The sequence below is a fragment of the Solea solea genome, chromosome 19 (assembly GCF_958295425.1).
Source record: "Solea solea chromosome 19, fSolSol10.1, whole genome shotgun sequence".
In the NCBI taxonomy this organism is placed as follows: domain Eukaryota; kingdom Metazoa; phylum Chordata; class Actinopteri; order Pleuronectiformes; family Soleidae; genus Solea; species Solea solea.
In genome coordinates, this window is record NC_081152.1 from 4,727,095 (window position 1) to 4,737,571 (window position 10,477).

General features: G+C 41.7%; 1 protein-coding gene across 4 annotated transcripts; it reads right to left on the bottom strand.

Annotated features, from left to right (window-relative positions):
• Positions 1 to 216: 216 nt before the first annotated feature.
• On the bottom strand, positions 217 to 9,144 carry dab2 (DAB adaptor protein 2). 4 transcript variants are annotated; one of them, XM_058617774.1, is made up of 15 exons: positions 8,804 to 9,144; positions 6,170 to 6,433; positions 5,943 to 6,082; positions 5,291 to 5,389; positions 5,073 to 5,204; positions 4,446 to 4,529; positions 4,160 to 4,186; positions 4,029 to 4,076; positions 3,852 to 3,914; positions 2,487 to 3,095; positions 1,824 to 1,941; positions 1,094 to 1,732; positions 785 to 984; positions 597 to 685; positions 217 to 508 (listed from the first exon to the last, which is right to left on the bottom strand). In XM_058617774.1, the coding sequence occupies exons 2-14, from the start codon at positions 6,312 to 6,314 to the stop codon at positions 614 to 616; spliced, it is 2,376 nt and encodes a 791-aa protein (XP_058473757.1). In that variant the 5' UTR covers positions 6,315 to 6,433; positions 8,804 to 9,144; the 3' UTR covers positions 217 to 508; positions 597 to 613. The 4 variants fall into 4 exon arrangements, with proteins under 4 accessions (XP_058473757.1, XP_058473754.1, XP_058473756.1 ...); XM_058617771.1 differs by having other exon boundaries at positions 597 to 688; positions 8,804 to 9,142; XM_058617773.1 differs by lacking the exon at positions 8,804 to 9,144 and adding an exon at positions 7,211 to 7,272 and having other exon boundaries at positions 597 to 688.
• Between the last annotated feature and the right edge of the window lie 1,333 nt (positions 9,145 to 10,477).

Sequence of the window (10,477 nt, forward strand, 5' to 3'; positions counted from 1 at the left end):
TGCCACTGTACATTTTTTTATAACGCCTAGTTTCATGCTTGGACCTAATATTGCTTGTCATTGCAATTGTACAAGTGTATATCCATGCTCTCAATGTACTCCATCAAAACAGGGCAAAATCATTGAATCTTGAATCATACTCCACATCTGCCAAACTTCTGAACCTCCAGGAAGTACAGTCAAGGAAGACAAGAGACTTGTCCAAACCATGCAGAATTATGGTTGAATTATTTTATTTTTTTAATACACACAACATCCGCAGAGAGCCTCTTTGGACATGCCTTCTCTCATACATCCCATTTCTTTCTTCAGCAGATCATGACACAACATTTACTTCTAAGATCAAGTGGTCTTCAGAAATGAGGGAACTACTAATAGGACAGGAAACAATGGTATCAGAGGGAGACATAAAAAAAAGGAGAGACAACAGTCAGAAGAGTTTTAGATTGTCTCAGGCAGGCAGCTGATTGTCCCAAAGACGTGAAGATCTCCATTCACTCTAATTTCACTGGAAAGAAATAGGAGAAAACAATGAAAATTGCATTGACATGAAAACAGATGGAGTACGTCATTAAATAGCCAAACAAAACACTTACTGAGAAGAAAGCTGTGGTCAAGCAAAAGGGTTTCCAAAAGGATCTCCAAAGCCGGCTGTTGAACCAGAAGTCTGACCAACAGTAGCAGTCTGCTATAATATCGATGAGAATAAAACAGACCAGAATTACACATTATAAACACTGTGACCTTATTGTGTAAATTTGAGTCCATATATTCATCTGTGTACCATAGTTACAGGTGGCACTCCAAATGAATTAGAGTTTGGAGCCCCGAATGCATCATCAAACATGTCCGGATTGAAGCCTTGTCCCTGGGACTGTGCTAAGTTTTTGGAGACAGGAGCAGAAGAGAAGGCGGACTCGAGAAGGCCAGAGTTGAAGCTTGGAACAAGGGCTGCAGCTGAAGCAGGTGCAGGTTTAGGGATATCTAAAAACAGGCATATTACAACACAAAACAACATTATTGAGAAATCTCAGATTCGTTTTCATATCAACATGCAAAGTTTAAAGTTTAAGTAATTATGCAGCCGCATTACCATTAACTGCTGGCATCTGATTGATATCAAAGTCATCATGATCTGCAGCGTCCTGAGGCACACCCACTTTACTGGAAAAGTACTGATCAAATGCCCCAGTTTCATTGCTGCCGGAGGCCGGAACAGAGTTGGACCCAAGCTCCCCTTTCCTCGCTGGAATGGCTGGAGGCTTGACAATCTGGAAATCCTTAAACATGTCCTTTCCCATCTTCTTTTCTTTATCTCCAAGAGGGTCCAAAGCTGTGAAGGCACTGTTCTCTACCTTTGGAGGAGCCTCTTTAGCAGGCGGCCTGGGAGGTGGACGTGACGGACCTTGCTGGTCAACCATTGCAGGGAATGTTCCAGGGTGGAAAGGATTGGTCACTGTAGGCTGACCCCAACCTGGAGCACCCAGTGGACCAGGTGGTGGAGGCTGGCCCCAAACCTGGGGTTGGACACCAAACTGGGATGGCACTGGCTGACCCCAGGCTGTGGGTGGTATGGGTAGACCACCAAATGCAGATGGCTGTGGGTAGTTGGGCCTGGGGCCTGGAGCGGTCATACCTGGCACAGGAAACATGTTGGGTGCAGCGGCGGAGGCTCCCCACATGCCTGCAGCAGGGATACTTGTGGTCGCTGGAGGACTTAGCTGAAGATTCCCTGAATATGGAAAAAAAAGTGGGGACATGGCAGTTTAAAGCCTGAAAAACACATTTGGGTAAGCAACAAAAGTTCCCCTCTTGTGTATTACCCAGCGCAGCTAGGGAGGAGGGGGCGGAGTTGGCAGGTGCACTGTTGAAAAAGTTGCTCGGCGATTCCTCCGGTTGAACAGGAGCAGCAAAAATCTCTGCTCCAAACAGGTCACTTGACTAGTCACAAAAAATACAACAATATAAAAGACGCATCGCCAACGCTGACACCATAGATGGTGTCTGTGGCACAGCATACAGTGAAATAATACTGCAATTATATGTGTCAAAAAATAAAAACTACTGTATGAACAGTAAAACATATACATGCTTTTCCACTTACCCTTGCTTTTGTCACTGTAGCATGAGTGTTAGAAAATATGATTATGAGCAGAGGTGAAAGAGTGTGCAGTTGATTGTTCAGCAGGACAGTCAAAGTGTCATATACCAAAGCCAGTTAGGGAAGCATGTGACCAACCTGTGCATGCACCAAGACAGAATGGATCCAAACAAGCTTTTAACCACAGGTCTAAATTACAGGCTGTGTATAAACGCATAAACCCAGTGCATTCTCGAGCATATCACACCCTGTCTGACACCAATGTGCAACTCAAATGCTCAGAGAGGGAGATGTTAGCAACTGGTCATTGTAAAATGTACAAAACTCCATATTTAGGCATCACACATGCAATTCTACTGTGATTCATCTGGCTATGGAATTTCACCTTTGCACTCCTTCGACCTCGTCCTGCCTTAGAGCTCTGTGGAGGCGGGTTTATGACAACTGAATCCTTGCTATGGGTCACAAGGGGCTGTGTGTGATGAGCTATGCCGTTAGTGACAGCGGATGTTTTCAAAGACGAGTCAAAAAAGGGGTTTTTGTGCGAGAGAACTGGTCCAGAATCATTCCCATCCATCATGGTCGTTGTGCTGCCTTGAGTTATTTTGCCCCCTAGTGGCCACTGTCCGTTACTGAGAGCAAGGATCATGGTCTTGCCGGTTAACCCATTTATCTGCTGACTAAGAAGTTCAGAGTTTCCATTCAAACCACCGTTAATAATTGTCTCATTAGTGCTGCCAGCAGTGCTGTTTACGGGACTGGTGGTGAGGAAGATCTGGGAAGGAGCGGGTGCTGGCCGAGAGAGGGGGTCATCTCTAAAAGGGTCGCTGTCTGGGGTTGGAAAGTAACCAAATGTCGAGGAGAAGGGATTCTCTGTCTGGAAAGATGCCCTATTGTCGGGGCCACAGGAAGTTACATAGGAGTTTCCCTTTATGCAATTCTGATTGCTGTCAACTTCAGCAGAAAAGTCCAACAAGAGAATATCATTTGAGTCCTGGTTAACGTGTGAGGGAAAGCAGGAGAGAGAAGAACAAACAAAAAAACAGATTTATGAATCATTTCTGCAAAAGAAGATCAAACATGTGTTAACAATGAAAAATGAATCATATGGTGTGAGAAGAGTGAACGTTTAAAGCTGCTACCTGAATATCTAATATTTATCGTCCAACTTCCAAAAGCTAGTTGTGACTAAATTGTCACTTATTCTAAAAAGCATTTTGGTATAAATGCGCTTTAATCAGCACTAGCAAATCGACATATAACTCTACCTGTAGCAGCTTTAAACATTCAATGAACAATGAGATTGTGAACATGAAGCATAAACTCGGTTCTTAAAAGTGTGTGTTTTTGCACCTAAAATTTCCAATTTATAAACAACATTAAACGTGGTCTTTTTAGAATCGAGTTTACACCAACAGACACACACACACACACAACGGGATTGATTTGGGAGGAGCTGTGGTTATTCAGTGAGCTTTTTTTTCTCAGAAACACAAAGAAATGTATTTGGAAACGTATTTCAGACAATTGAGTCAACAGATTTCAAGAACTGCACCCACAAATAATTATAAATTATAAATAGTTTGCCAATCCGACTACAAAAAAAAGACTATTGTAACAATTTAGATGAAATAAAACTAGGTTATTTTAGCTCAAGTGTAGCTAAATACCAGCTACACTTCATTGGCTAAGTATAATTCCACTATGTGGTGAATAAAAGGGACATTTGACACTATGGCACCACACTTACATTTGGAGACTGAATGTCTGGAGGGGTTGACATGGCTCCAAAAAGGTCAAGCTGCTCCACTGGCTGGATGTCAAGAAGAAACAGAAACATACTGTATTTATCCAGCTCCTAAAATCCACTATAACAGTGATATTTTTTATTCAGCGTTGAGGTGCAAACAAGAGCAGGGGATCTTACTTGAGCAGGTTTGACATCATCCATACCTAACAAGGCACTATTTCCATTCTGCAAAAAAAAAATTGGAAAAACAGAAAGTTGAAATAATGACAAGAGAAGCTGAGTAAAATTGAGTGCTTCCCAGGGCTTACCTCAACCAGTGCACTGCCATTTTCACCCTGTAAACAGAAGTGGACAGTTAATGATTACACGTATTTTCCTGTCATTTCACATCATTGCCCAGAGATGTGATTCCCTGACAGAGCACAGAGAGGCAGTGTTGGCCTTCCAGAGGTGTTTACAACGTGTATCCTGAAAGCCCTCCCACACGTGTACGCTAAAGGCTTTTCAGAGGGAAAATGTCCTCACTGGTCCAACTTTTGAAAAGAAGAAAAAAAAGCATCCCAGTGTGAAGCCAAAAGTGCCTGAACCAGTTACCTTCTGCGAGGCCTCTGCCTCTTTCTTCCTAACGTTGAAGATGACTTGGAAGAGATCTTTCAGATCAACGACCAGCGGCTCTGCCTGTTATGGCGACAGCAAAAGACAGCACATTTGCATCGTTGCATCCATCACCTTTCTTATTATCATGCAGTTTATGACATTGGCGCTCAAACAGGAGAATGTATACAAAAGCTTCAAAGTAAAATAAATGGATTTTGTTTTCATTTTGTAAATCGGAAATAGGTAAAAAAAAAAAAAAATAAGTGACTGTCAAATTATTCAAAAGGAAAGCACATAAGGTATTGTTTAACGTTTAGAGCTGACATTCCTGGAGCCTGGGTTGGGACCCACAGATGGGTCACAGGAGATATTTCTGCAGCAGGCTTCACTTTTAAAAGGATAGCTGGTTAAACCATTCAAAAAGATGTGTAAGAAACTGCAGTAAAAATAGTCAGAAATGCTATATAACGCACAAATATGCTCTTGTTTTCACCGGGATTACATTGTGAATTGGGTCACATTAGTTTGTCATTATTAAATAGTATAAAAAAAAAAGACTGTTTTAGAGGGTCTCTGGCTTTAAAACAGGGGGATCTGAATGTGTCATGTCGTGTTCGTTTGTACCTGTTGTGCGGTCTTTATGGCGAAGAACTGGTGCTGCCCCTCTGCACCACACACATACCCAAACGCCCTGTTGTCTGTTACATCTCTGGCAATGAAGGAGATCTTGTTCACCACATGCTCGTGCTCAATCACCTGAGTGACGGGGACACGGGACTCGTTAGCATAATAATAACAACCCCATTTGATCTGACGGGGTGAAAAAGGGACAAAAAACTCACCCCTGATTTCTCATCGATGATCTTGATTCCCGACATGGAAATGTTGACCCAGATCCTCTGCTTGTGTTTGCCCTGGGACCGAGCAGCAACTGCCATGCCCTAGAGTGAAAAATGCCCTTTTTTTAATGAAATGTAAATAAACACAACAGGACTAGTTTCGGCACCACGTCGCCCCCTGGAGTCACAACACATCTACAGCAAGCAATGTCTGTGTGTTGAATCAGCAACACCTTCGCTATATAAATACAGACCATTACATGAACAATGATACAGATAATACTGAGTGTAACTACTGTGTTTTTCTATGTATTTTGGGTTTGTATGTACTTGTTTTGATGTGGGCAATTAAAACAAGTATGTTTTATAGTGTATTATATGCACTATAGGCAAGGGCCTTGTTTTACAGAGGCCGCCATCTTGCACCGCGACTACATTAGCCCGAATGGACAGACCAGGCCAGAGTCTGCGTTTCCGTTTTAAAACAGAAGCTTACTACACAAACAAAGAAGGACGATATCCTTTGTGGAAGGTCACGTTCTTCTCTGGCACACTTAGGAAATGAGAGGGGTGAACGGAAGAGTCCTACAATCTGCAGTCTCACCATTACATGTCAATATTTTTTTTCTTTTTTTCCAAAGGTCTCAGGCTGCACCTTAAGTTTCATCATGGAGTCCTGGCACATCTTGTCTCCTCTTGCCTCTGGGACGTCATCGACGCCAATCAGCTTGGCCTTGTATCTCACACCATCACCTTGAAACCTGCCCAGCAGGTACTCATCCGTTTTCTCTGGAGCTGTAAAAAAACAAAACAATGATTGCAAGAAATAACAAACAATAAAATAAAACAAATGGTTCATCCACAGTCTCGATGATGGGTCACCTTTCTTCTTCTCTCTTTTGAACGGAACCTTGGACGTGGCTGTGGCAGGGGAGGCTGGAGGCGTGGTGGAGGATGTGCTCGTCGTCGGTGAGGTGGCGCTGGGGTCGGCGGGGACTGCCGCGCTGTTCTCCACCTCTGCTGACATCGTGTGCGGAGAGAGCCTCACTGGAGGAGAAGACGGTCGGGAGGAAAGCAGACGGCGACTCTGTGTTCAGGGACAGCGAGGTCAACCGGGCAGATGACTCCTCCTAACACCCGCACATGCTTCAGTGTGGAGAAAAAAGTGAAGTCGGTGTGGGGTGAGGGGGGAGAAAAAGGAAAATATGGTTGATTCTTTCATACTTTATGAAACCACAAACAAGGTGTGACTGTAATTGGTGATAATTAAAAAAAAAAGACTTTTTTAGTGAGTACTAAAAAGGTTTTGTAGGTAGCTGAACATCATAAACAACCATCATGCTTTTAACAATCCACAGTAAACATTTACAACGGCAGAAACATTCAGAGAGAGAAACACAACACGATCTATGAGCCATAAAATATCATTGCATCATATAGAAAACACATGCTCTTTAACCCGGCTTTAGACATGCTACTGTGACGGAGAAAGTTATCTTAAAAGACAAACACAGCAACGGTAACGCTGGTCACCTCTTCATAAATAAATCTCTTTTTTTTATTATATTGGCTGGAAAAGCACACACTGCCTGACACATCATGTGATGTGTCAGTGATACCCTAGTAAAAAAAACAATTCAGTGAGCCACGGTAACTCAACACAGTAACAATAATGTCTTCAGCTGAAGTGGCAACATACTGACTGAAGTGTTGCCTCTGGACTGAGCAGGAAACTCGAGCCAAAGTCACACCATCAGCTGATGTTCACCCACATCTTCTCTCCTCTGCCATGTTCAGACTTACTGACATTACTATCCTCATCACAGAATAAACACCACCACTAATCACATGCCTTCAGTCAGACTTTCAATCCAGAAACTGCACAACGCAGTGGAACAGGAGTGCAACATGTACTGTACGTACCTTGAGGAACCACTTCCACAGCACAACACTGGCCACAATAGCAGTGCAAAGCCTTTGTGAGCATGTTAGGGTGGACCAAAGGTTGATCGTGGGCAAAGGTTGAGCAATTACCTGACGTTCATTTTACGCCAGCAAAGCAAAATCATCTCGTGATGGCCAGCTAAGCAACTATGAGGAGAATTTGGAGCCTTCAGTATGATCATTGACTCATAATGTCCTCAACAGCTTTCATGACAGGCCTATTTGACATGTAAAAGGTGATGTGGGTCCTCAAAATAGAGAGCGATTTAGATGTGACTGTATATTTGTGAAACAAACAAACAAAAAACTGTCCAATGCAGGCAGGAAACTGGTGTGATTCATAAAGGAAATGAGAGATAACAGATGTAGAGTTTTTATCTTTATCTACCAAATCTGAGTAAACAGAAGCTGTGAGTTCAACAGCGAGGATGAAGAGTCACTTTGTAGATTTGTCATGTTTTTCTTATCGGCACAATGTGCCGTTTGTGAGACCATGACATCACGAGAGCCACTGTGTAAAACAGCAACAACTTACAATTTGATCTGCCACTGCCAGTTTTATTTAAGTGAAGAAGAACAAGCAGGATACGCCCTTTGATATATGTTTGGATCCCAGTGGTGACATTTAAATTTCCCACAAGGTTCACATGCTGTTATTTTGCCGCTGTGCAAGGGAGCGTGGAAAAACAAGGTCCCAAACACTTGTTGATGCTCCTTCTAACACGAGCATTGCACATGACTGTGTCAGAGTCCCACTCACTGCAGGGAAAAAAGGGCTCATAAAAAAAAAAAAAGGGCAAAAGTGTCAGCTGCTCACTGCAGATGTTTAGTTAAAGGATTATCCTTTAACAATGAGCTGAGGATGAGCAGAGGAATCTGGAGGGTTTTTTGTTTTTTTAAAACAGCATCCGCCAGCGTCTCTCGGAAAGAGAGAACTCGGTGCCACAGTGAGCGAATTCATATTTGTCAGCAGAATAGCTGCTGCACAGCAAAAGGCAGAAATGTCACAATCCTGGGTCAGTCAGGAAACGTAAACTAGTGCACATCTGGAGGAAATCAGGGAATGACTCAGTCTGCAAGTGAATGAGATGGTGAAATACCACAGGGCCCACTGTGAACACAGAGCATGCAAACACTTTCATACAGCACACAGTGAACAGTGAAAGCTGTTCTGCTTAACACAACTATATATATATATATATATATATATATATATATATATATATATATATATATGAATTTTATGACTTTCTAAACAAAAGTCATTTAAAGCGTTACGTTTAAGAGGAAAACAAGTCTGTAATGTTGGTCATCTGCATAGAAAGACAACACAGAGGAAAACAGTTTGTTATTTTTTTGTCCAGGCACAAAAAAAAGACCATAAATGAAACAAAACACACAATTAAGCTGCATTTTAAAACAGTTTTGTTGTTTTTTTGACTTTAGAGCACCGGCTTTCACCAAGTACTTTCAAGAACATTTTCACTGCACACTGTTAATTAATGCACGGATGGAAAAGACACAACAGCAGCAGCAGCAACAGCAGCAGGAGCAGCAACACAATAACCGTACCTGTGTGAAAGACAGCGCACAGACAGTGATGGTGGCGGTGACTGAGTCAGTGAGATCCTGCTGGACACGAAACGCCGCTTCTTCTGCTGCTGCTGCTTCTTCTCCTGCTTCTGCTGCCGCTGCTGCTGCTGCTGCTTCAGCTCAGACTTGTTTGGTTTCCCGCGATGTCTCCGCGGCCACGGCGCAAGTAAAAAAAAAAAAGACCCAAACTCAACAAACACAGCCACGGAAAACGAGCAGGAGTCAGATGTTTTCCGCTGAACGCAGTGGACGGAGAGCAGCCAGAGAGAGAGTGTGGCGAGCTTAACCCTTCACCGCCTGAAAACTCTCAAACTCTCTCTCACTGCTCATTTCTACTGGGGGAGAGAGAGAGAGAGAGAAGCAGTGGGCGGTCTCTTCTAACACCAGCCACCACACAGCCTTGAAGTGCATCATCAATTATATACGTGTGTGTATATATAGTGATGGGCAGTATTTCTGATACATGTATTTCATTGAGATGACGAAAATGCCTTCATAATTTGTATCAGAAATACTTCAATGTTTTTGTTTTAAATTCTGTAAAATACATACAGGATGACATAATAAGTGTTATGGCCACATTATACATGAAACAGCATTAATTCTGAGTAATGAGATTAAAGTCATTCTGAGATTAAAGTGAGTATTCTAGAGAAAAAAAGTCAGAAAGTTGGAATTCTGAGAGGAAAGTTAGAGATTAAAGTCAGAATTCTGAGAAAAAAATACATAATTCTAAGATTACAGTAAAAAAAAGTCAGAATCATGCTGTTTTATTTTTTTATATTATTATTATTATTATTATATTATTTAATATATTTTTGATTTAATTAATTAATTCATAACTTAATACTCATCTAACATCAGCAGATATTGGCTTTAAGATGTATTATCGGATATAAGCAAACACACCAAGACAAACTTTTTAGTTACGATGCAACATGAAACATCATTAGAAAATGTTATTAAATGTTACCCAATGTACCTTTAAGTGGTAGAAATTTAATAATAGTATCCTTAAGTATGTTTGTATACATGAATAAACATTTGAAAACTGTAGTGTGCAACTTTCAAATATAAGTGTCACAGTGTGACATTCCAATAACACTATCAGCTCCACACAACCTTCTCTGTATTTCTCAGTATACTGTTGTAAAAGTCTTGTGTTGCCTGGCAACGATCTTGTGCTGCACACAGGAAGTGATTTGTTTTTTGTCGAGTTTAATGGCGGCAACGTCACCATTGCACGAGTAAAGCAAACAAGTTGGAGGGTGACTCAAAACATAAGAGGCAAACTGTCATTCAGCAGTTTTACATGATCACATGTTAACACTTCTTGACCCCTACCTGAACTGTCGCTGTATACACATAAATGCTCCCTCTGTCAAGTCTGATAGTTTTGCTTGACAGAGCACGTTTTCAGATGTATAGAAAGCAGCGTACAAATAAAATAGCAGAAAACACTGGCAGAACAATCCCATCAACAACAATAAAAATCACCAAAAGTTATAGCATGGCAGCTATGAAATAAATAATAATTTGGTTTTCTGTGTAGGAACAAACCTTACTGTGGTTTCCCGCTATGTTTCCACAGCAGCCTAAATGGTGCATGTTCTTGCATTTTGACAAATACAAATATAGAGGAACAGCATTTTT